Source organism: Medicago sativa, chromosome 2 (assembly GCF_051527215.1).
Source record: "Medicago sativa cultivar Bolivia chromosome 2, Bolivia_mono, whole genome shotgun sequence".
NCBI classification, from domain to species: Eukaryota; Viridiplantae; Streptophyta; class Magnoliopsida; order Fabales; family Fabaceae; genus Medicago; species Medicago sativa.
In genome coordinates, this window is record NC_140750.1 from 74,537,034 (window position 1) to 74,562,892 (window position 25,859).

At 32.9% G+C, this 25,859-nt stretch overlaps 3 protein-coding genes and 1 long non-coding RNA gene across 13 annotated transcripts; 1 reads left to right on the top strand and 3 right to left on the bottom strand.

Moving 5' to 3' along the window:
• Positions 1 to 8,799: 8,799 nt before the first annotated feature.
• LOC146950674 (ketol-acid reductoisomerase, chloroplastic-like) lies at positions 8,800 to 12,880 on the top strand. Of its 2 annotated transcripts, XM_085746646.1 has the most exons (10): positions 8,800 to 9,142; positions 9,241 to 9,333; positions 9,551 to 9,616; positions 9,921 to 10,061; positions 10,949 to 11,176; positions 11,295 to 11,412; positions 11,488 to 11,627; positions 11,760 to 11,927; positions 12,007 to 12,162; positions 12,284 to 12,880. In XM_085746646.1, exons 8-10 carry the CDS (start codon positions 11,763 to 11,765, stop codon positions 12,650 to 12,652), a joined length of 690 nt encoding a protein of 229 aa, XP_085602772.1. In that variant the 5' UTR covers positions 8,800 to 9,142; positions 9,241 to 9,333; positions 9,551 to 9,616; positions 9,921 to 10,061; positions 10,949 to 11,176; positions 11,295 to 11,412; positions 11,488 to 11,627; positions 11,760 to 11,762; the 3' UTR covers positions 12,653 to 12,880. The 2 variants fall into 2 exon arrangements, with proteins under 2 accessions (XP_085602772.1, XP_085602773.1); XM_085746647.1 differs by lacking the exons at positions 12,007 to 12,162; positions 12,284 to 12,880.
• A 371-nt stretch (positions 12,881 to 13,251) lies between these two features.
• On the bottom strand, positions 13,252 to 13,997 carry LOC146950675 (uncharacterized). Its single transcript, XM_085746648.1, has one exon. It carries the CDS (start codon positions 13,857 to 13,859, stop codon positions 13,449 to 13,451), a length of 411 nt encoding a protein of 136 aa, XP_085602774.1. The 5' UTR covers positions 13,860 to 13,997; the 3' UTR covers positions 13,252 to 13,448.
• A 6,210-nt stretch (positions 13,998 to 20,207) lies between these two features.
• LOC146950676 (uncharacterized) lies at positions 20,208 to 24,183 on the bottom strand. Of its 9 annotated transcripts, none has more exons than XR_015027661.1 (8): positions 23,745 to 24,183; positions 23,568 to 23,586; positions 23,093 to 23,130; positions 22,765 to 22,817; positions 22,608 to 22,675; positions 21,832 to 21,894; positions 20,682 to 20,759; positions 20,208 to 20,472 (listed from the first exon to the last, which is right to left on the bottom strand). It is a non-coding gene; the product is annotated as an uncharacterized LOC146950676 (long non-coding RNA). The 9 variants fall into 9 exon arrangements; XR_015027659.1 differs by having other exon boundaries at positions 20,208 to 20,482; XR_015027662.1 differs by having other exon boundaries at positions 20,675 to 20,759.
• A 559-nt stretch (positions 24,184 to 24,742) lies between these two features.
• On the bottom strand, positions 24,743 to 25,504 carry LOC146950677 (uncharacterized). Its single transcript, XM_085746649.1, has one exon. The coding sequence runs from the start codon at positions 25,256 to 25,258 to the stop codon at positions 24,848 to 24,850; it is 411 nt and encodes a 136-aa protein (XP_085602775.1). The 5' UTR covers positions 25,259 to 25,504; the 3' UTR covers positions 24,743 to 24,847.
• Positions 25,505 to 25,859: the final 355 nt, after the last annotated feature.

The following is a 25,859-nucleotide window of genomic DNA, read 5'->3' on the forward strand; positions in this document are numbered from 1 at the left end:
TGGTAAAGAATTAATTAATGTACTTGAAAATACCAAAATGATCCTATAAAAAAGGACAAAAAATTTCTCTCAGAAGGGTCTTATATTTATGGATGGAGATAGTATTTTATAATTAATATTAATTAATATGTATTATATGATTTAATATTATTGTCGATGTCATGAGAACCTACATGTCCACACTCACAGGACAACTAAATGAGAGAAATAAATATGAAAGTAAGACTTATTTATAAAATAATAATCGACATTTATTCCTAACTACATTAATAAAGGACAACTAGATGAGCAAAAAAATAAAAAGTAAGACTTATTTATAAAATAATGATCGACATTTATTCCTAATTACATTAATAAGTATGATTTATTGTTTAATTTACGAATATAGAGAAACATGGTCCACCATAAGCGATTGTGTGTTTAAGTAAAACACAACACACCATAAGATATGATACACATAAACGAGTCTGTGAATAGACTAATTAAAACGTTGAACAAAATAAACACTTCGCAAGGTTCAGAAAGCCACAATCACACTCAAACCTTAGTCTCTCAAAAGCTCAGTTCAATTTGGTTAGCACCAGTCATCTGATAAATTATGTTTATGTAGATTAGTAGAGACATCGCTTATCTTCCTTTTTTGGCGATCATAAATGATTCAACACCAAAGGTTATGCACTTTCGAGAGGTAAAAAAACTATAATCAATTCATAATAATTCATATTGATCGAAAGAAGAGAAAAAAATTGAAATTTTGTTGTGTTTATCTATGTTACTCCCTCAAATCCTGTTGCAAGAGAAAGTTCATGTCTTAGATTCATTCAATAAATGATGTATCTAACTCTTAATATACAGTACATCATTTATTGAAGGCTTAATAGCAGTTTTCGCCCCCTAACTTTATCAAAGTTCCGATTTTGGCCCCCTAAGAAAAAAAAACTATAAAACCGCCCCCTAAGTTTTGCCCCTGTGGCAGTTTTGGCCCCCTAACTGAGTCAAAATTGGCCTACGGGGCCAAAACTGCCACATCGGCAAAACTTAGGGGGCGGTTTTGTAGTTTTTTTTAGGAGGCTATCGCAACTTCTTGAAACTTAGGCAGCTAAAACTGCTATCAAGCCTTTATTGAATGAATCCAAGAAGTAATTTTTATTTTTTTTTTATAATAGAGACCGAAGTAGTGTGATTCACAGGTTCCCTTTAAGATTGTGTTTCTCTTGTAACAATGTTGTGTTCAAAACTCAGAAAACACGAATGAGGTTAAGGAGACACGTGTTAGAGGAAAGGAAAAAAAGATCAAGCGCATAATGTATGAGTAACGATAATAACACATATTTTGACACACTTTTCAATACATTTTCTTTGATGAGTTAAAATTCACATGGTCCCACCAAATTTATATGTGACTGTTTACCGGTGTTTTTGGTAAACAATACGAGATGGTTTTGATTATTACGAGCATGATCAAACCAGAGATCCTAGGATATGTTATGCATTTTGTTTTTGTGCGTTCATCGAGTTCGTAGGTTGCTTAACGAACGGGACTAGACCGTGTGGCGTCTTTTGACAGGAAAAGGGTTTTAAAAGCAAAGTAAATGCATTAAGTTTAAATTGCAGAAACTTAAAGGAAATGTAAAATACAATGCATTAAAAATAAAGGTGGTCCGACAAATTCTTTACATACATTCTTTATGACTATTTTCTCTCGTGCTGGTTGTAACGTCCACTTTGATATTTAATTATTTTTATTAAGTTAGAGTATATTTATGTGATTTATTTTAAATATGTGAGGTGTTGGTATTTCATTAAGTGGCTTTATTCTATTATTTATTAGAATATGAGAATTATTAGAGAAAGTAGATTTGAGGGTTAGAATAGAAAGAAGAAAGAGTTATTGGGCCTAAACAGATTTAGGAAGAGTATTTAGTATTATAAATAAGGAAGCTTAGGTTAGAAAGAGTTTTTACGTTAAACCGCTTTTTGGAAAAGAGGAGAACAAGGAGAGAAGAGAAGAGAAGACAAATAGAAGAGAGAAGAGGTTGCATCGATTGTTAAGGTAAGGGTGAGACTAACATTCAATCTTATTATGTGTATGATTCTAACGATTAGATTTAACGAGTTGTAGGAAGAGACTTTGAGAGATCGAGAATTAGGGTTTAAGTGAAGAATTGAGAGTTAATGGTTGTTGTTGTTTGATTTTGATGATTAGAGAAATTAGGTTTCACTCAAAATTGATGAAATATAATGTTGTTGTTGATGAATTCATGGCTGCTTGTTGCTGTTATTGTTATGATATGTTTTTGTTAATGATTGATGCAATGGGTAATCATAATCATAGAACTTGAAGTGAATTTATGTTGTTCTTGAAGGTTTTCATGAAAAATGGGTCAAATGGTGATTTTTGTTGAAAGGGTGTTTTAGTTCAAGTTTTTTTATGGATTTGGGTGTCTTTTCATGTTTAGAAACGTTTAAACAAACTTTGGGACCAAATTTGGGTTTAGGGGATTCAAAATTGGGATTTTGGGATGAAAGATGGAGTTTTCCAGAGAGCTATCTATGTTTCATGTTTTTGCATCTTTTTCACACATTTAAGTTTTGACTTGGTTTTAGGTGTAAACACGAAAGTTGTAGGTATGGATGTTAGCTTTCTAATGCCATTGGTTTGACTTCAAAAGAATTTATAGAACTTGAGTTATGGTCAAATTACTGCACGTAGGTCACAGTGAATTTTTATGGACTTTCTGCACAACTTTTCCTAATTTTAAACGAAAACTGGTATTGATCGGTACAGAATTGACCTTTGCTGTACACATGAAAGTTTTAGATAATTTTGTTAGTGTTCCAGTGACTTTGGTTTGACGTGAAAATGACTTTTAGTTTCTGAGTTATGATGAAAATACTCCAAGGAGGTCTTAGCAAAATTGTACGGTGACATCATTCTCTGTTTCATGTTTTTGCGTCTGTTTCACATGTTTCTGTTCTGAATTAGTCTTTGGTATAAACATGAAAGTTGTTGATAATTGTGATATCTTTCCAGTAGCTTTGGTTTAGCATGAAAATATGTTGTTAATAATTTATTATGTTTTTACAAAGATGCATGATGAATTGTTGATATTTGATATGATGTTATATGATGTTGTTTATGATTGATGAACATGAGATTATGATGCGAAGTTGTTGTCGTTGTCGTCACCACTGTTGCCGTCAATGTCGTTAAAGTTGTAAGTTGTTTTTCGATGTCGTTAAAGTTGTAAGTTGTTTGTCGATGTCGTCGAAGTCGTTGGTCGTCAAGTATTGTTGTTGAGTCCATGCATCATCATTGTCAGAGAAGAGGGCTCATGCCCTGGAATGTTAGTCATTCACCCCTAAAGACGAGGGCTTATGCCCTGGACCTTATGCTCAATAGCGACGAGGTCTCAAGCCCTGTAGCCTTGTGCTCAATGGCGACGAGGGCTCATGCCCTAGGAGTATATTTATGCTCAATAGCGACGAGGGCTTATGCCCTAGAATGGTACCACATGCATTTGCATTGTCAAGACGTTTTAAGATGAAAGAGTTGCATAGTCGAGTCAAGATGATTTAAGACGAAAAAGTTGCATAGTCGAGTCAAGATGATTTAAGACGAAAGAGTTGCATAGTCGAGTCAAGTCGTTAAGTTGTGATGTTTGATGAAGTATCTAATGATGAATTATGATTAAGATGATATATGATGTTATGATTATGATGATATATGATGTTATGATTATGATGATATATGATGTTATGATTAAGATGATATGTGATGTTTATGATTATTATGATGATGATAGCTTATGACTAATGTTTGATGATATATAAAGATGTTCATGATTATTATGTCGATGATATGTGATGATGTTTGTGATATTATTGATGACATGTGATGATGTTTATGACTAATGTAGGGAGAGTAATGATACTAGTTAATGAAGTTTAAGATGTTAGATATAATTGTTGAATTATATGCTTAATATTATTGTTTTGTGAATCTCACCCCTTCTGCTTGAAAATGTTGCTCTTCGTATGGGTAACTTGCAATAATCAAGATTAGGCGTGGTCGTGAGTGGACTCCTCACAAGTGTGTCTTTAGATGCTCTGATACGTAACGAGATGGGAGTTTTAACATTGTTTTCTATTCCTTACGTATTGTTTTATGAGATTTTTAATGAAGTTGTTGGATTGAACTGATTACGATGTTTTAGACTATTTATGAGACTTTTATGATGAGGCTTTATGTGCCAGAGACTATTTTTGGATGTTGAATAATTTCGCTGCAAGATATTAAGTACTTTGTTGATTGAATTTTTGAAGGATAAATTATTATTTATTCATTTATGATTTTTATGAAATGTGACATTCCGTTTACGATGAATTGCTATGATTTTATTAAGAAATTTTTATGTTGGGAAAACGGGGTGTTACACTGGTACTTTGAGTGTTTTTGAATTTTGTATAGGTGATTTGCGACCCGTTTTTCCTATGGAAAACTACTATTTATACATAGAAAATAACTTGGAAAGAAACTAATCCCACGATTGTAACACCCCGTTTTCCCAACATAAAAATTTCATAAATAAATCAGAGATTCAATCATGAACGGAATGCTACACTTCTTAAAAATCGTAAAATAGAATGGATAACAATTTATCCTTCAAAATTATTCAACTAAATCTTTAAAACTACGCAGCGGAATTAGTTTAACATCATAAAAGTCTTTGGCACGCAGGCCTCATCATAAAAATCTCATAAAGTCTTTGTTTATCATTTATTTCATGAAAATTCAAGCAATACGTAAGGAACAGAAAACTGTAGCATAATTCCCATCCCGTTACGTATCAGAGCACCTAAAGACACATAGTGAGGAGTCCACTCACGACCACGCCTATTCTTGATTACCTGCAAGTTACCCATACGAAGGGCAACATTTTCAAGCAGAATGGGTGAGATTTCATAAACAATAATATTAAGCATATATTTCATCAATTACATTTAGCAACTTAAGCTTTATCAATATATCATAATAACAATTATGTAAAATCATTGCATCATAATCATTCATCAACATAAGCATATAGCATCTTATCATCACCATAGACAACTTCTTAATCGGCATCAACATCAACTTCATAAGACAACTTAACTTTTGACTCGACAAATGCAACTCGACTCGACTATGCAACTCGTATCATTTTAGATCATCTTGAATATGCAAATGCATGTGGTACCATTCAGGGCATCAAGCCCCCAACATATATGAGCGTAAATAGGCTCTTCAACAAGTGAGCAAAAGCTGCCGGGCCTCAAGCCCCCAACGTAGTTTGAGCATAAGCTGCCGGGCCTCAAGCCCCCATCTTTAATGAGTATGCAATGGACTCAATCTTCATACAACTTAGACAACATCATGAACATCTCTTATAGTTCCATTAACATGGACAACTTCTTAAATAATTACAACTTGGGCATAAAAACTTGAATGGCATAAGCAACATGACATTATACAACATACAATAATCACATATTATATTCCAACCTATTAACAACAATAGCAACATATACATCAATCAATTACTTACTTATCAAACCAAGTTAGATTCATCACAAAATAGATTAAATACTTATCAACACCTTAATTACACTCATAGTACTCAAGCTTTGAAGTTTGGAGACAATCTATAAGTTTTGGGTTGGTTTTCATAAAATTTCACTAAGACCTTCTTAGAGTATTTTTATCATATCTCAAAAACTAAGACACATTTTCACGTCAAACCAAAGCCACTAGAAAGCTAACTCAATTATCTACAACTCTCATGTTTACACCAAAAGCCAGTTCAAAACAGAAACGGGTGAAAAAGACGCAAGAACGCAAAAACATGGGATGCTGTCACTATTACATCATACTACGATGGAATGCATCGTACTACGATGGAATGTGCTGAAAAAGTCATTTTTGCTACTGGAAAAATCGTAGTACGATTTCCCAGCATCGTACTACGATGGAACGTGAACAGCTCTACGGGAACAGACCAGTTTTCACTCCAAAAACCCCAATTTCATCAACCCAAACCCCAAATTTGATAGGGAACATTGCCTATGATAAATCTAAGACCTGAACATCAATTTAACATAACTCCAATGAATTTTCTACTCTATTAACAACCAAACACATCTTCCAAACCTAATTTCTCAAACAACCAAAACTATGAACATCAACATAAGATTAACCCTAATCCCCAAAACTCGCAACCTGCAACCTTTGTCAAATTCAATTTCAGAAAACATACTTAAGATTAGAGAATATGAATCCCACCCTTACCTTATAACAGATGAACCAGAAGCCTCCAGGTCTTCTCTCTCTTAGGTTCTTCTCTTCTCTTTTCTCCAAAAGCGTTTTTTGCGTAAAAACGTTTCTAACTTACGTTGTTATATTTATTTCCCCTTATTACTCTACTCACCTCTAAACTTACTCATCTCACATCACAGCCCCACTTCTAATATTTTTATTTTATTTTCATATCTTATTTTATTTAATAATAAAATAAGTCACACCATCATTATAACCTCACAAAAATCATATACTTCACCGAAATCTTAAAATCACATAATTCATCTATAAATCATGTAAATCACTTAAATTCATAAATCATATAAATCACACATATAAATCATATAATTATATGCTAAAACTCATTAAAATAATTAAATAATTAAGACGGGCGTTACAACGATCAACACTCCTTTCATGTAGACAACCGTCTGTCTCTCACATTATCCTTTAAGGAAACCGCACTCTCTTTTGAAATTCGAGTCTTCCCACTTCAAAGGCAGTTGTTTGACTTCGACGATTTTGCTTCTTAACTCCTATCTTGTCGAACTTTAAGGCTTCGAGACTTTTTCATGCTAAGTCGAACATCTCGTCGAAACTCCTTTAACTCAAGAGAAGACTTTGATTCCTGCAAGAGTAAAAGTCAACTAATGTTGACCACATTAAATGAAGCTAGTGAAAATACCAGCTAACAGTGACCCACATGATTTAGTGTGACTCATGTGAATTTTAAACTATAAAAAGAATGTTAAAATGTGTATTGTTAGCGTAATTCATCATAATAATGTGTCGATAGATGAATCTAATAGGGAGAAATTTTGGTTTAACTTGGACCAATACTTTCGTGGGGTGCAAACTAAATGGATCCCTCTAATCAATATTGGAACTTTTGCCTTACCCATGCCCTTGGAGCATCTCCAATGGGGGATCCTTACTTATCAAGGACCAATCCCCGTTAAAACCCCCATTGGAGGAAGAAAAAATGAGTCCCTGTTAAGCAACAAACAACTATATAAAGACTTTCTCTCCTGAGCAACTAACGGGTCACACATGTAAAATAAGTAATAAAATATGTACTGGTTGGTCCCACTTGCAAAAGATTGTATAATGATGTAAAGTTAGTGGGATCTATTTAAGTATTATTTTTTTTTGGAATCCCTATTAGTGTATTGTCATTGAAGTCATTGAGTCGTTAATAAATACTTTCATTAAAAAATTATAAATAAATGATGTGAACACGTGTAGTCCATTTAAGGAGTCCCTATTAAAGAATTTCGATTGTGGATGCTCTAATCAGAGAAGCTCCGACTCCTCAATGGTTGTTCTTTACAAGCCATGCAAGTTAGTGGTTCGGTGGTTCCCCTCCACCATAGTTTTTTATTCATTTTTTTATATAACCTAAAATTTTTTGGCTAAATATTTGAAGGAAAATGCTAACCGGTGCCCCATTGACACTGGTTAAGCATAATAAAAAGAAAATTATATAGTAGTTAATACATTGAAATTGCGTAATTAATTTATAAAAAGTCAAAATCAACTTTCTTTTATGGTAATAATCTTCCTTTTTGGTATGCTTAACCAGTGTCCCGAAGGCATCGATTAACATAACCCATATTTGAATGCTATATATAATATAACAAGTTTTTTTTTTTTTTTTTTTTAAGTTCAAACTAAGTTTTTATCTTTCATTATGAATGATGTTATACAGTAAATTAGTATATTCTTTATATTGACATTTTCTAAATATAATAATTTTTCATTTTCTTATTACTTTTTTGTTTGTCATTTTCCTCGTCAAAAATCAAATTGAGATTGTTTGAAACAATTTATAGTATTTTTGGGGAAGGAAACAGTTACGTTACGTAGTGTCGAAATCCAAAAACAGAGTATAATGGTGGCCGGGGTTTCAACTCAAACCTTACATATATTATGCATTATTGAGCTAAGCTCAGGAGGACACGTAGGCCTTGTTTGTTTCAAATGAAAGATTGTGATAAGGAAAGAAAGAGGATGGAAAGAAAGACTTTCAGCTGTTTGGAACACTACAGAAAGATGAAGGAAAGAAAGAATATAGGTGGGACCCACGTTGGAAAACTTTCCCCACCCATGGGAACGGAAAGGTTGAGCAAACAAGAGAAATGCACCATCTTCATGGGAAAATGTCCAAAATAGCCTTGATGTAACATATTATTTGCATTGTGCCATTTTTCTAAACACCAAAACTTTTCAAGGATGTAATTGTCCTTTTACAAATATATACATCACTCTTTCCTTTCACTTTCTATTCCACTTTCTTTTATACCAAACAACCAAAACAATCCTCTCACTTTCTATTCTTTTTCTTTCCTCATATAATCCTTTCTCACTCTTTCTTTTCTTTCACTTTCTTTGATCATCCAAACAGACCCATAGTGTCGAAATCCAAAAACAGAGTATAGTTTCGTTCTCACCTAACCAAGCGCACGTTAGCACACTCACTCACTCTTTCATTTCCCAACAGCTACTTTCTTTCGTCTTCATCCTCCAACAATGGCGGCTAAGACGTCGTTTTCTCCATCTATCTCCTCCACTTCTCAAATTCTTCAACCCAAAACCTTCATCACCTCCAACAACCTCACACTCCAATCTTCTTCTTCTTCCAAACTCTTCAAAACCTTAACTCTTCACCGTCGCACTGGCATCGTCGCCTCATCCCTCGCCGCGCGTATGGTATCTTCGCCGCCGGCTACTAAACTCCCCGCCTCACTCGATTTTGATACGTCGCTTTTTAAAAAGGAAAAAGTCAACCTCGCCGGACACGAAGAGGTTCTCTCTCCCTCCCTCTCTCTACTTTGAAGTTTCTTTGCTGATTTTTAATGTTTGAACTTGTTTTGATTATTGTTTGGATGATAAAAAAATTGCAGTTTATAGTAAGAGGTGGCAGGGATTTGTTCCATTTGTTGCCAGATGCTTTCAAAGGAATTAAGCAGATTGGTGTTATCGGTTGGGGATCACAGGTAGGTCAATCACTGTTCTAAATGCTTAATATTTGAGTTTATAGCTTATACCAAACAAATTTAACTTTGTTATAGAAATAACTTATACATAAGCTACAAATTAAGCTGTTTATCCCAACAGGAACTGTTTTAATCTTTAAAATGCTATGACTTATTGTTGGTAAAAAATATATATCATATTTTGATATGATTGTTAAGCTGGCATTGTAATTACCAGGGACCTGCTCAAGCTCAAAATCTAAGGGACTCTCTTGCTGAAGCAAAGTCTGATATTGTAGTTAAGGTGTGTTCATTTTGGTTTTAGTTTTGTTGGTTGGTTTAGTCTCACTGTCTTTTATGTAAAAGGATTCCGGAAGTATCTGTGTCATGCGATTTTCAATCTCAATTGTCTGATTCTGTTATTGTGTAATCTGAGCTATCTGATATTAAATTAACGGTTGAGATTGTCTACCGTGTGTAAATGTGTGCGCGTTTCTATAGCAGAAATACGGAACCGTTGTTTTTAGTATACGTGTGTATATGAATGTAATTTTGTTTATTAGTGGCATGATGCTAAAACATGTTTGTCATTGTTTACAAAAATGCAGGTTGGATTGAGGAAAGGTTCTAGTTCCTTTGCTGAAGCTCGAGATGCTGGGTATTCTGAAGAAAGTGGGACTCTAGGTGACATGTGGGAAACTATCTCGGGCAGTGATCTCGTGCTGCTTTTGATTTCTGATTCTGCTCAGGTTAATCAATCATGGAATATCTGAACTTATTTTTGTTCTTATCTTGTTCAGTAAGTCTATACTTATATTTTGATTCATCTCTAGTTGTTTATGTGTTGCTACAACCTTCAACCATTAATTTGTGTGATACCAAACAATGCAATGATAATTATATGATCTTTGCATTAATAACAACAATGCAGTTTTGTGGTTATTAATATACCTATGTGCATGGTAAAATCACAAATTTTCCCAAATTTATCATTTGGTGCATATGTTCGAAAGGTTTTGGTTTAATTCCAGCAACAATAATAATATGTATCCAGATGTTGTTTGCTTGTGGAATGAAGTGTTTAGCTGTTAATATCAATGAAACCACAACCGCTTCTACAAACACTATTGCCATCATCCATCCACGACCATTTCCTCAACCCCATTGGTATCACCTGTAATACTGCCACATTGTTGTTTCTGCCGCTTCCCCTGTTGCCACAAGATTACAGCTTGCCACCACCAACATATTCCCCCCTGAGTACCATATGTAGCATTTTACCATTTTCAATTTTGTTACGGTAACTGCAAGTGCACCGTTAGAGGTTTCAAATATGTCAATAAATTATTAAAACAATTCCATGCTTTTTATTTTCTGCAGTTTAACTTGATTCTAATCAAAGGCTTTGGGTGTCATTTGACTTTTAAAAAGTTGTCAATCTGAAATGTGTTGTTGTGGTACTCATTTGCTATAACCTTCAAAGATATGCCTTGGACAAATATGATTCAAATCAATATTTTTCAATGCAAGTGACAAAATATGTCATGTTGCCAATTGTTTTGCAGCTTTCTATTATATTTTGGTCTCACTTCAGTCTCCAATATAGAAGGTTCTAATATTTTTATTTATCGTGCAGGCAGATAACTATGAAAAAATATTATCCCACATGAAGCCAAACAGCATACTAGGGCTGTCCCATGGTTTTCTTCTTGGGCATTTACAGTCTTTGGGGCATGATTTTCCAAAGAACATTAGTGTAATTGCTGTGTGCCCAAAAGGTATGGGTCCATCTGTTAGGAGGCTATATGTCCAAGGCAAAGAGATAAATGGGGCAGGAATTAATTCAAGTTTTGCAGTCCACCGAGTAATATATCATTTGCTCCCCCTCAGCCTCTGTTCATACTTTACTTCTTTTGAGGGTCACCAGCCCCTATGTTGATTGATTAACTTATTTTGCTTGATGTAACTAATTTTGCGTGCAGGATGTGGATGGAAGAGCTACTAATGTTGCTTTGGGGTGGTCTGTTGCTCTGGGTTCTCCATTCACTTTCGCCACTACCTTGGAGCAGGAATACAAGAGCGATATCTTTGGGGAGAGAGGTAAGAACTTTCTGCAATGTTTTGTTTATTGACATTGAAGACTTAATTTGTAATTCCTGCTTTTGTGATCCTTAGGGATATTACTTGGTGCTGTTCATGGAATTGTGGAATCCTTATTTAGGAGATATACTGAAAGTGGAATGGCCTAGGATTTAGCTTATAAAAACACCGTTGAGAGTATAACAGGAGTTATATCTAGAACCATCTCTACTAAGGTTGTATTTTCATGCTCATCTAGCATAATATTATTTTCTTATGGATCCCCCTGCAACAAACCCTAAAACATGTGATGCTTAAGTGATATACTTGACTTCTGACATAATCTCTTGAACTTTTTATTTGGGTAGGGCATGCTAGCTGTATACAATGCTTTGTCTGAAGATGGGAAAAAGGAATTTGAGAAAGCTTACAGTGCTTCTTTTTATCCCTGCATGGAAATTTTGTATGAGTGCTATGAGGATGTAGCCAGTGGCAGTGAGATTCGTAGTGTTGTTCTGGCTGGGCGTCGTTTTTACGTAAGCGCATGTTTATTTTCTGTGTATAGTAAATAAGTGGCTTTTACAATGAACTTTAAACTGAACTAGTGTTTTGCAGGAGAAAGAAGGTCTGCCTGCATTTCCCATGGGTAAAATTGACCAGACCCGCATGTGGAAGGTTGGTGAGCGTGTCCGGTCTACAAGACCAGCAGGTGATCAAGGCCCATTATACCCTTTTACTGCTGGTGTCTTTGTGGCACTGATGATGGCCCAGGTACCGATAGATGATTCTCTTGAAATTAGGACTTGGCTTTGCATTTCTTTTTATCACTTCAAAATTTGGGACTGACTTGATCATAAAATTGATTTTTAATTTGTGGTTACAAAATTTCCAGATTGAGATCCTAAGAAGGAAAGGACATTCCTACTCTGAAATCATTAACGAGAGTCTTATTGAGGCTGTTGATTCTTTGAATCCGTTCATGCATGCCCGTGGTGTTTCCTTCATGGTTGACAATTGTTCAACCACTGCTAGGTTGGGTTCGAGGAAATGGGCTCCACGGTTTGATTACAACCTAACCCAGCAGACCTTTGTGGCAGTGGACAATGGTGCCCCTATTAACCGGGACCTAATCAGCAACTTCATATCAGATCCAGTGCATGGCGCCATTGAAGTTTGTGCTGAACTGAGACCTACGGTAGACATTTCTGTTCCTGCTGATGCAGACTTTGTTCGCCCAGAGTTGCGCCAATCCAACAATTAGAACTTGAAACAGTTATGGCTTTTACTCGGTCAAATTATTTACAGTTTGCTCTGTAGAATAGTTGTCTTAGTCCTTTTTTCCGGTTTCGATTTTACGATGAGTGCTAGTGTGTAAGTTGTATTATCGTTTTGTAGTTGTAGTTTGTAACACTGTTATGCGAACTAGGAGTGTTACTTGATGTCCTATTTGATGAGTTAATAAAGCATGTCATGCAAATTTAAGGGACAAGGATTCTCTACCTTTAGGGAGGGAAAGTCACCTACCTTTCTATTTATCTCTCATCTTTTATTTTCTCTCTTATATTTTTCCTCCACATTTCTTCACATTTTCCGACATTCTATCTCCTTGTTTAGGCCTAAAGCCACCAAAAGATGGTCAATTGTAGAGAATCTAATTCCAAATTTATGGAGGTTGAAGGTCTATTTACAATCTTAAATTCGTAATTCTGACAGTTATGCAAACCTTTAGTTGTATCTAATGTGTGTGGCCCATTTGGTTATGAATTTCTGAAGAAGACATTGTTTTGATTTTTTAAAATAATATAAATTTTGGACTTTCCTATGAATTGTTTGATACATAAATACTGGAAAAAAAACAAATCAACCAAAACAGTAGATATTTAAATTCAACAATGCACCTGATTTAACATTATCACATGAATTAAATCCAATAACACCAAATAAAGCTATTATTTGTTTTTTTTATACCAAACGTCATATAGGCTTTGTACCAAAAAAAAAAAATCTATATAGGCTTGGTAGATTCTCATGGCATTAAATAATTCATATAATTATGATTACTGGGAAACAGCAAAAGCTTCAACAGGGAAAGTCTTGGTGATACCACCATAGCTCTTGAAATGAATTTTCCCAGTTGGTTGTTCATCAACAATAATCTCATTAATAGGAGGCCGTAACATGAGTTCTTTAACATTAACACCTTTAAGCATCTTAATATTCTTCTTTGAAATGTAACCTGTTATCTCAATATCATAGCTCACAACCTTGTTTATCATATTGAATTTATGTTCCACTTTCTTCTTCTGCAAAACCCAGAAGTAACCGGTTGCTTTCACATACCCGTATTCGATAATATCAGCAACAGGGAGAAGCCCTTCTGGAATTTCAAACTCTTTGAGTAAAGAAATTGCCATTTTTAGACATTCGCTGTGTCCTTTCTTCACAATGGCTCCTTCTTTCTCTGCCATGATAATGTTGTTGTTGACTGTTTCTTTGGGATTTGTTGGTTGGTTGCGGAGGTTTTATATTTGTGCATGTGTAAATTGCAAAGATTTGATTTGTGTTTTGTGGCTGATTTGATTTTGTTCCTCCTCAATTTCTAAGAAGTTGATTGTGTTTCTGGGTGAAAACAAACGAGCATTAGGAGGTTTTCTTAATTTTAAAAGAAAAGAAAAACCAAAATTAGTGATTAAATTTCTAACAGAAAAGAGAGAAGAATATCTCGTTTCCTTGTGTTTCGGATGTTAATTTGTTTACTGAGGAGGGTCTAAAATAAGGTTTTTCAAAATGAAGGTAATTATGAATTACAATTGAGTGACTTCGTGGAGAGAAAGTTAAGGTGACTTTCTCTATCTCTTTTCTCTTTCATCTTTCTTTCTCACAAACCACTCAAAAATACATTTAAGTAAACATACATTTTCCTTTATAAAGTCGGTGAATATTGGGGAGGGGGGGTACGGGGTACCTCAAAGGCTCAAACAATCATTAAAATGAAAAACCGTGGCCTCTAGATTAGATTAAAATCAATCCATAAAAAAGAGTGTAATTTAATCCATCGTATATATCAAGATTGAGAATCTTACATATTTGGTCTAGTGGTAAAAAGATATACTGTGGATCCGAATATTCCGGATTCAAACCTATGTAGTATCTTAAGGAGGAGGTAAATCTAAATATTTCATTAAACCCTAATGTTTTCCTTGTTTTGTACAGGGCACCATCTCTCACCCTAATTTTTTGTCATTGAAAAGTAGAAAAAAAAACTCAACCACTACGATATTCCTAAGCAACTCACTAAGGGAAAAAGGCTACTTTGTGAAGAATTTGAAGTCACTAACTTTTGATTTTCTGAAATTGAAACTGTGAAGTTTGAGATCTGAATTATCCAATCTCGATCGGACGATCAGTAATCATTAATTTCATGAATGAGTACAGTCACTAAGCGCAGCAAATCTCAGTTCATTTTAATTTTTAAGAGTATCGTAGTGTAGTGTCCTATCTTAGTTAAATTATTACATGTAATATATACATCCATATACCTTTTAACTATGATTATAGTTCTTACTTCAAAAAAAAAAAAAAAACTATGATTATAGTTCTTAAAAAAAAACTATGATTATAGTTAACCTGCAAAAGTGTGTGGTGTTATGGTGCACAAATAACACTAATAATAAAAGTAAATATTTAAATCCAAATCCCCCTTTTTTTTTTTTTTTGGTCAAGAAATCCAAATCCCTTTATTATATCATATAAAGCATGGATTAAATCCAGTTACACCAAATAAAACAGAAAAAAGCTATTATTCTTTTATTCTATACCAAACATCTATATAGGCTTGGTAGATTCACATAACATTAATATATATATATATATATATATATATATATATATATATATATATATATATATATATATATATATATATATATATTACTCTCATTTTACCAAATTTTTTTCAATTCTCTCTCAAAATCTCTCTAAAAAACCCAACCAAATCCTACCAAATTTATTCAACAAAATCACAAGTAAGTAAGTAATCATAAAGCTATTAACTTACATTTTAGTTGTTATAAATGTATTTTTTTTTTTAGTTTTTGAGTAGATTTAAATTAGTTTAGTTTTTTTCTACCAAAAAAAAAAATTAGTTTTGTTTTTGAGTCGATTTTTTTTTTTGGTGTAAGTTTTTGAGTCGATTTAATTTAGTTTAGTTTTTTGGTAGATTTACATGTTATAATTCATTTTTAGAGTAGATGTTAGTTGATTAAATTAGTTAAAATGTTTGCATGATGTTTATGTTATAGTTTAGAATTTTAGGGTTATTTTTTATTTTGGTGTTTTATATTTATTTTTTTATTTTAGTTTTTAAGTAGATTTACATGCAAGAGTATATGATTTATTTTAAGAGTAGATATAAGTTGAATAATTTTGTTATATTTCACATTATTTTTATGTTTTTTTAGGGTAAAACATTTTAGGGTTGTTTTTATGATTTTTAGGGTTTATGTATAATTTACACTCCAAGTGTTTGATGAAATGTTTGAATGAGTTTTTCATTGATTGTTTTCAATTTCTTATTGTGTAGATTTGAAACAATGGCCGGGTGGATCGACGTTCATGCACAATTCAACGGCACAGAACCTCAGAGGTTGAAGGTTCGGTGCCTTGGTGTAACGTTAAGAGGTCTCAAGGATGAACTGAATGAATTCAACCAAGGAGTCAACCCCGGAGACACAAGGAGGGTGGAATACGTTCGGTATAAACGTCCAACGCTCGAGGAGGGGAGAGTATCATTCAGTTGGGTGGAATTAAAGAACGACGAAAACTTGACGAGCATGTTTTGGGAGCACAACATGTTCCAGTGGATCGATATGCGGGTAACGTTGCTGAGATCAACTGAAGATATTATCAAGAGTCTGATTCCGCCAGAAGATCGTGATTAGGTAGGGAATGCACCTTCCAACTACAACAATTGTCTTCCTTTGAATGGGGTAATTCAAACTTGCCAAACGGCGGGACTCCGACATTCGCCCGACATTCCCATTGTTCCTTTCAAAAGATTAAATTCTTGTTAGGTTGGTTTAGATGAAGGTATTGAAGTGTCAAGGAATGGACCTCATTCTTTTGACACTAGCTTGAATACTATCATTTAAACCAAGCCTAACAATAATTTAAGCTTTTGAATGGAACAATGGGAATGCCGGACGTATGTTTGAGTCCTTTTGTTTGGCGAGTTTGAATTTACCCCATTTAAAGGTAAGACAATTGTTGTAGTTATAACTTTGCTAGAAGACACCTTCATAAAAATTAGTTGGTGTCTTTTAACAAATGCTCATAGAATAACTTTCTAAAACATACCTTCATAAAAGGTGTCTTCTAGCAAAACTATATATATATATATATATATATATATATATATATATATATATATATATATATACACACACACATACATACATACATATATATATATATATATATACACATACATACATACACAAATAGGGTCTTGTTAACCGGTGCCCCGGGGGCACTGGTTAAGGAATCCAAAAGTACAAAAATTGTCTTAGAAATATAAACTATTACTTTTAACTAACTAATTATTACACCACTCTTTAATAAAATCTTACCTCTTTTAGCTGCTTAACCAATGCCCCGGGAGCACTGGTTAACATTCTCCATATATATATATACATATAGAGAAGGGATCCATTGACTCCAAGAGTAAGTCTACACACTTACTCCAAATCTCAACCATTAGTTTTAATATTAATTAATGGTTGTGATCAATTTCTATTAATACTCATAATTAGGTTTATATACTCCTTCTTCTCAAACAGCCCGGCACCGTGAGAAGACAGTATTAACATAAGTGGTGCATGCCTGCGAGAATGATTTTTGATTCATTGTCTCAACAATAAAGATACTGGATAGTGTGCATAGCATGTAATGGCACCTACCAAGCTAAAAGAATCATCAAATACACACTTATGAATAAAAAAAATATCTCATTCAATTGACATCATTGTCTTTTAGAGGTTAGAACAAAAAATAACATTCTTCTATTGAATTCAATAGAAAAGATCCCTTCTCTTTATACGTGGATTTGGTAGTTCGCTGGTGCGGGTTTGAACAAAAATTTTGTTTCAATCTGTGTACAAAATCAAGTAATACAATTGAAACGACAAAAAAGTTCATATACTAGTCATGTCACAAAATTATTCTTACTTTTGTCTTGCCGGAATTGAATTAATATTGATGGTATCAGAAATTCGTTTCAATCCGTCGTAAGATCAATGAGGTTGGGCTGTTTAAGAAGATGGAGTATATAAAGCTAATAATGAGGACTAATTGCAATTAATCACAACCATTAATTAATATTAAAACCAATGGTTGAGATTTGGAGTAAGTGTTTAGACTTACTCTTGGAGTCAATGAATCCCTTCTTATATATATATATATATATATATATATATATATATATATATATATATATATATATATACTAGTTTTTCCACCCGTGCAACGCACGGGCTAGAAAAGATTTATTGTGGCTTAAATCAAATACTTATAGCCTATGAAGCCCGGATACGTAGTGCGATACGGGTACGATACGATACGGGTACGCGAATACGCGAAATTTTTAAAATTTAGGATACGATACGGCTAAGATACGTTAACAAAATATTTATATTAAAATTTATATGCGTGTAAAATACTTAAAAAAAACATTGATTACTCATACTATAGAATCATAAAAGTTACAATTTACAAAAAAAAAAAAAATACATATGATCAAAATAAAAAATGTAAAGTTTTTGTATAAATCATATTCTATTTTCATTCATATGTTAGGATATCAACAAATGTATCAATAAAAGAACTCAAAACAAAGTTTGTTTAATGTTGATTGATTAAATCTCCCCTCTCCCGTTACTTTCATCCACCAAAATCATAATATTTAGGGGGATGTACTGGATCAGGATTCTAAGGGATTTTAAAACACTTTTTAATTAAGAAAAAGTCTTGTGGTATTCAATCAAGACTCTTTGCAATTTTAAAAAAGTCTTGTGGTATTCAATCAAGATTCTTTGTCATTTTAAAAAAGTCTTGAGGTATTCAATCAAGACTTTTCATCACTTAAAAAAAGTCTCATGGTATTCAAAATCATTCAAATTTCAAAGGATTGTTTAATAAATTAGATTTTGATGGATTTTGTGAGATTGTCTAGTGAAATTTTAACAAAAAAAAGTCTTTCATGAAGACATAAGATTTATTGGGATTGTTTTTCTTTAAAAGTTTTTACTATCTCTTTCTTATCCCTTCTTCCTTCTCTCTTCTCCCTTCCCTCTCTCCTCTCTTTTCTCCCTCCTCTCTCTCTCTCTCTCCCTTCTCTCTTCGTCTCTCTCTCTCTCTCTCTCTCTCTCTCTCCTCTCTTTTCTCCCCTCCCTCTCCCTTATCTCTCTCTCTCCCACTTCTCTCTCTCTCTCTCTTCTCCCTCTATCTCCTCTATTTTCTCCCTTCTCTCCTTCCTCTCTTCCATTCTCTATCTCTCAAAAATAAAATAAAAAATAAGAGCATGTATTCAAAATATTATGATAGAGAGTGTGTTGTAATCATTTCTTTTCAATGAGTATTTAAAATTCATAAAATCTTTTGAAATCTTATAAATCTATAAAATCCTTTAAAATCCTTTAAAATATTATGATGTAAATCCATTGAAATCCAAATTGAAAATCCTGATTGTCTTTTAAAATCATGAAAGTCATTAAAATCCTACAAAATCTTTTAAAATCTTTGAGACTTTTTTAAGCAAAAATTGTCCTTCAAAATCTTAATCAAATACACCCCCCTTAATTTGTTAATTGAAAAGTAATTATAGTGATTCGTATCTTAAATTTTCACAACACAATCTCATTTTTATACCCTTCATTTTTTTTGGATACGTCTGTGTGAAGTATCTTATAAGTATCTGTGTGTATCCGTCGAGTATCTTTTAAGTATCCGATAAAATATATATTTTAAATTAAAATAATTAATTCCGATACTTCTGGGATACGGTATCCGGAGTATCCGCGGAGTATCGGTATCCGATACGTATCCGACACGGGTACGGCACCATTTTGGAGTATCCGGGCTTCATAGCTTATAGCCTCATGTTTTTTGAGGAATTTGAAACTGTAGACTTAATTAAATAGTAACTTAATTGAAACACATGTAACTCAATGTTTTAAAGGAATATGAAACTTTGGACATTTAATAAAAATTTAAATCAAATACTTTAGAGCCTCCCGTGATGCATAAATTGATAAGTAAAATGTGGCAAAATATTTAGTTAGTTAACCGTATACAATAACGTAAGATATGACGATAGACTCTTGTTAGTAGAGGAATTAGAAAGTTGTAGCAGTAAAGAATTAATTAACTAATAGAGATCATCTATTATTCATATATTATTTTTCATTGATGAAAGAAAGCCATATAATTCCCTAACTTCCAGTTTCTTCGCTCAGTCATCTAAAACCAAATTGAATGATTTTAAAGGAGCACTCAGCCTATGTTGTATATAATGATGGATAAAAACAAATAGGATTTCTCATGCTACTAAAGACTCGTGGCTAATTGGAAATAGTCAAGAGAGGAACCTTGATAATGCACCAAACTTAGAAACATTTTTAAAGTTTTGTAGTGATTTTTCTCATCCTTTTCAATTCTTCCCTTTTATTTTCTTTTGTTAACTTTCGTTCATCTTTGGATTTGAAACATGTTTGTGTACAATAGGTCCATATAACATTCATAAATGGTCTAAAATGATTAAGTACATAAAAATGATAATTTACCTAAAAGAAGAGGAACGAAAGTAACATCTTCCAAATTTTATAGTCCTTATTGATACATAAAGACATTGATTACATGTTGAGTATAGAGACATTGCATACGTAAATCTAAACTTAAATAACAGCATATTATCAAGCAATGGTGCACTTTGAACTTGACACTCCATAGATAAACTCCCTCCATGCACATAACTCCACATGTACATTAATTAATTAATATACAAAGCCTTCCTAGAATATCTTATTCCTGTCAAACACTTCAAAACAAAAGATCTTTAACTCTCAGGAAAATAACATACTTAAAGAAAAGCAATAAGAGCAATCATTTGCAATTCTTTTTAAGCTTTGGTTCAAAATAAAGACATTATTTCATAATATAGTTGGAGCTTAAAACAAAATGTTTTCACAATATCAAAACCATGAAACGATAGGCATGGAAAGTTGGAAACCTCCTACTTAAACATTTAATTCTTCTGCATCTTTTTGGCCTTTAACAATTTGAACTCCAAATTAAGACATCATCAACCACTGAACCTGACCAAAGATTCAGAAAAAAAAAATAAACTTTGCATATTTTAAATTAGGCACAGGCACAATGAGTCTAAAATTTGGCAAGTTTCAGTCCAATGTTTATACGACTGAATCCTAATTTCAAAATACACAAACATGATAATGATTTATAATTAAAGGAATTGTATTCTAAAAAAGAGTTTATAATCTTTTATATCTTTATGTTATTCTACAGTTTGATGGATAGTTCAAGGTGAGATGCACATTCACGATTTATCATATATCTATTTTTACCGTCGTAAATTTGAATATTCTTGAAACAGCGGGGACTATAAATCAAGAAACAAATATTCTTTTCCCCTAAAAAAACAAATATTCTTTTGCAAATCCAGAAATGAAGTTTATTCATGTAAATATTCCTTGAAGGCATAATGTCTGCCTAGAGTGAATCAAAAAATGTCCATCTCTTATTTTCTTGGATTAACTTAATGCAAATCACAAACATTCAAATTAACTTTGTTAGGCCTATAAATAATCACGAGTTTCATTTTTTTTGAGCAGAATCACGAATTTCATATAACAATTTCATATAACCAAATTCATATTTGATGGTCTTAATGAGTGAGTTACACATACATGTAAGGTTAAAACATGGGATGTAAATTGTTAATTTTTTTAGGCTTATACCTACCAATTTCACATACTAAATTTCAAATAGGTTTTATTAAGTCAGTTTCACAGTTGCTAGTAGTTGCATGAGTTAATGCAGCAAAAACAACATAATCAATTCGCAAGGTTTGGTCCTTTATTTTTTTAAAAAAACTATGTAAGGAAATATAGTTTGGCATTATTCATGTAGTGAGGTCAACTTGTTTAGGTCAAATTTAAAAACACAATACGAAATAGAGTTAACAATATCCATTATATAACTTTGAACATTTATAATGCATATTTAACATAAAGACTTCATTTTTAGAAAACTATATGCATCGGCCAGAATTAGCCACACATATATGTAAACTATATAAAATACAGAGTCCAAAAAATTGTTTAACAATAAATCTCAAGCCATGAATAAAAACCATCAGTTTGATACCTTCAGTTTGATTGCATCTTCAATGTCATTTATTTGAACTCTTTCAAACTTGATGCATAAAATCTGTCACCAAACAAAACCAGAGATTAACAATTGAATAAAATTTGTCATCATATATATTTTACTCAAAATAGCATGCCTTGCATATCCAGACAGAGAGTAATTGGAACAAAATAATAAACATCTTTAGAAACTAAGAAAGTTGATTTAAAACTCAGTTTCACATCACCGTTTCACATACTCATCAATTTTAAACAGGTTTTAGAAAGTCAGTTTCACAGTGGCTAGTAGTCCCTTGAGTTTGATAAGTCAGTTTCAAACTCAAAAGGATTTAAACTTCGATAGATATAATATACTTTAGTCATGACAGTCAACTTTAGATAACAATCAACTTTAGATAACAATTGATTAATAAGTTGAACAAACATGTAGTTAGCCTTCCTGCCTAAAGTCAAATTTTTGGTAGGTTAAGATCAATTTCTAAATGACACTAAACATAAATTGAACAGACATAAGATAACTCATACAATCGTCGAAGAAAACCAAGTAGCCTAGTATATTTCCATCATTCATTTAGCAAAATTGACCAAGCAATTTTCTTTAGACAGGGGCCTAACACAGAGTAGAGACTGAATCCTGTTAATTTAGCAGGGACTTTCCCACATCCATATTCAAAGTATAAGAGACTTAAAATATAGGGTTTCAAATTAATTGTAACATAAATTAAAATAAGAGTGCACTATCAAGCTGGACATGCTTTAATTTAAAGAGCTTACCAGTGCAGCCACAACACCATTAGCTATCTGCAATCTCGTCCTCCAATTTAAGGGAGTCTTCAAGGGGTCTGTTAGCATCCAATCATTTAAAGAGAATCAAAATATTGTAAAACTCATTAACATGGTCCTCTAAACTTTTTTTCCTTTCAAAACGTACCACTCAGATGCTCCTTTAAGCTTCCATTATCTATGTTGTCAAATATGAGCAGTCTGCAAAAATAATCCAATTTAAAAAGTTAGAAAATTGCTATATCCATCTACCCTCATGCCAAATAAACTCTAACAGTAATAAATAATAACTGTAGACAATTTGAACATTAATTTGCAGGAGAGAACGTAATAAACTGATTTCATTATATCATTAATTTTAGACTAAACTTCAATGGAAAGTAAGAAATTGAAAATCATAAATGTAAGGTAAAATACAATATGTAAAATGCAGACCACTATTTGCAACATATAAGATACACTCAAAAAAAATTTACCTTCTTTGTTAATTGTCCCAAATTTGCTAAGTTTATTCCTAAACAAAGAAAAAGTTGAAAACAATGCAAGCAGTAAATAATCACAATTAAACACAATGAACATGTGAAATTTTCAAAGTGATAATTCCAACAAATTAGCATATAACTTCAACCAAAGCATATATTGATTCCAAATCATATAAACCCTAATTTTCTATTGGAATTGCCACTAACATAATGAAGCCAAATCAACAGATTTTTTATTTTTTTAAAATAGCAATACATCACAACCATGTTGCTTGAACTCAGTCATATCATCAAAGCATCCCCTTAATCATTTATGCACAAAATTCCATCAACATCACTAAATCAATACTAACTTCATCAAATTACATCACACCAACTTAAATGAAAACCCTTTCTTTAACAAAACCCATAAACAAAACTTAATACACTTACAAAAAAATTAAAATTTGATTTAGAGATAGAGAGGGACCTGATGATGTTCTTGCCTTCTAGAGAGAGAAAGAGCGATTCCCATTGTTTGTGGTGAAATAAAAATAAAAATTTGATTTAGAGATATCTTACACTTACACCAAGTTTTCAAAAATCAAAATACGATTTGAAGTGATTGTGATGAAATAAATAAATTTAGGGGTTTCGATTTAGTTACCTTCCGATGTGTTTTGAATGATTAGACGATGATAGTTTGAGCAGTGAATCCACCGCAAGGTGAGATTTAAGCGTGAGCTCCGAGATTTCGGGTTCGGCGGTGATATCGTTTGATTACAGTAAAGTGAAGCAAATTTTGGAGGGGAGGGAGAAGGGTTGATTTGTTGTTCTCGGATTTAGGTGAGAGAGATGCAGGATCGGAAAAATGAGTATGAAGAGAGGAAGCAAGATATCCCTCAGTTTTTCGATTACTAAGAGAGAGTGAAAGGTGTGAAAGAGAAAAAAGAGAGAGTGAATTGAATTGAATGAATTTGAATTTGAAATTTGAATTGGGTGTATCAGAAAAGGGATTGGGTTGTACAGAGGTGGTGGGTAAGAAGTTTGTCTCATAGCTTGCAAAGAGGTAGTTTTTAAGCGTGATAACAGGGAAAGCTTTTCTTTTATGTATGATGTATTTAATGTTTCTGAAAAGAAACTGAAATAGTGTTGGGCTAGCCATAATTGGGCCATCTATTCAAACTTGGATTATTGTTGTTTTGCTGAAAATAGGCCCGATAGCAACATTTTTTGGAGGGAAATTTACTTATTCAAATTTTAGTATCATAAAATACATTTTGATGATTTTTAAATTGTGGAAAAATTATGATAACATGGTTTTCTGCTCCAACTTACTATAAATGATGTTAAAATGAGCTTTATAAAATGTGATGAAGACTTGTAGATGGCTTAGAATTGTGACACATTGGATTGAGTATGAAAATTTTCCTATTTGTGTCTCCATGTTTGTATACTTACTATAAATGATGTTAAAATGAGCTTTATAAAATGTGATAAGGACTTGTAGATGGCTTAAGCTTGTGCCACATTGGATTGAGTTTGAGAATTTTCCTATTTGTGTCTCCATGCTTGTATATTATTAAGATTAAGATAAGATTAAGATATATATATATATATATATATATATATATATATATATTAATTAATTCATACACCAAATAAAACAGAAAGAAAACTATTATTCTTTTATTATATATCAAACATCCATATATGCTTGGTAGAGTCTCATAACATTAATTAATTCATATAAATATATATGATGCATGATTACTGGCCAGCAGCAAAAGCTTCAACAGGGAAAGTCTTGGTGATACCAGCAAGACTCTTGAAATGAATCTTCCCAGTTGGTTGTTCATCAACAATAATCTCATTAACAGGAGGCCACAACATGAGTTCCTTAGCTTTCCCACCTTTAAGTTTCTTAATCTTCTTCTTCGAAATGTAACCTGTTATCTCAGTATCATACCTCACAAGCTTGCCTACCATATTGAATTTATGCTCCACTTTCTTCTTCTGAGTAATCCAGATGAAACCAGTTGCTTTCACATACCCGATTTCGATGATATCAGCAAGAGGGAGAAGCCCTTCTGGTAGTTCAAATTCTTGGAGAAGAGAAAGAGCAGTTTTTAGACATTCGTCGTGTCCTTTCTTCACAATGGCTCCTTCTTTTTCTGCCATGATAATGTTGTTGATGATATCTTACAAGAGAAACTCTTGTGTTTTTCTTTGGGATGTGTTAGTTGGTTGGAGAGGTTTTCTTTCTGTGTGTATATATAGATTTTAATTAAGGTGATAGAGGTAATGAATGAGGGACAATATTTGTGTTTGGTAGAGATCGAAGTAAATTTCTTTGCATGTGCCGTCCAGTTTGGTTTTGCTAGGCATGAACCATGGATCTAGCTATTGTAGATTTGTGGCATATGCCCCACTAGTTTGATTTTAACTTTTTATTTGGGTAGGGCATGCTAATGCTTTATCTGAAGATGCATGGGAAAAAGGAATTTGAGAAAGCTTACAGTTCTTCTTTTTATCCCTGCATGGAAATATTGTATGAGTGCTATGAGGATGTAGCCAGTGGCAGTGAGATTCGTAGTGTTGTTCTGGCTGGGCGTCGTTTTTATGTAAACGCATGTTTATTTTCTGTGTTATAGTAAATTATTAACTGGCTTTTACAATGAACTTTAAACTGTACTTGTGTTTTGCAGGAGAAAGAAGGTCTGCCTGCATTTCCGATGGGTAAAATTAACCAGACCCGCATGTGGTAATTTTTTTTAAATCT

Bases quoted from the DNA above. Each gene is read 5' to 3' on its own strand.
- LOC146950677 (XM_085746649.1), bottom strand. From the start codon at position 25,258: ATGGCAGAAAAAGAAGGAGCCATTGTGAAGAAAGGACACGACGAATGT.
- LOC146950674 (XM_085746647.1), top strand. From the start codon at position 8,867: ATGGCGGCTAAGACGTCGTTTTCTCCATCTATCTCCTCCACTTCTCAA. The intron at 9,143-9,240 runs GTTCTCTCTCCC...AAAAAATTGCAG, and splicing joins ACCTCGCCGGACACGAAGAG to TTTATAGTAAGAGGTGGCAG. The intron at 9,334-9,550 runs GTAGGTCAATCA...TGTAATTACCAG, and splicing joins TTATCGGTTGGGGATCACAG to GGACCTGCTCAAGCTCAAAA.
- LOC146950675 (XM_085746648.1), bottom strand. From the start codon at position 13,859: ATGGCAGAGAAAGAAGGAGCCATTGTGAAGAAAGGACACAGCGAATGT.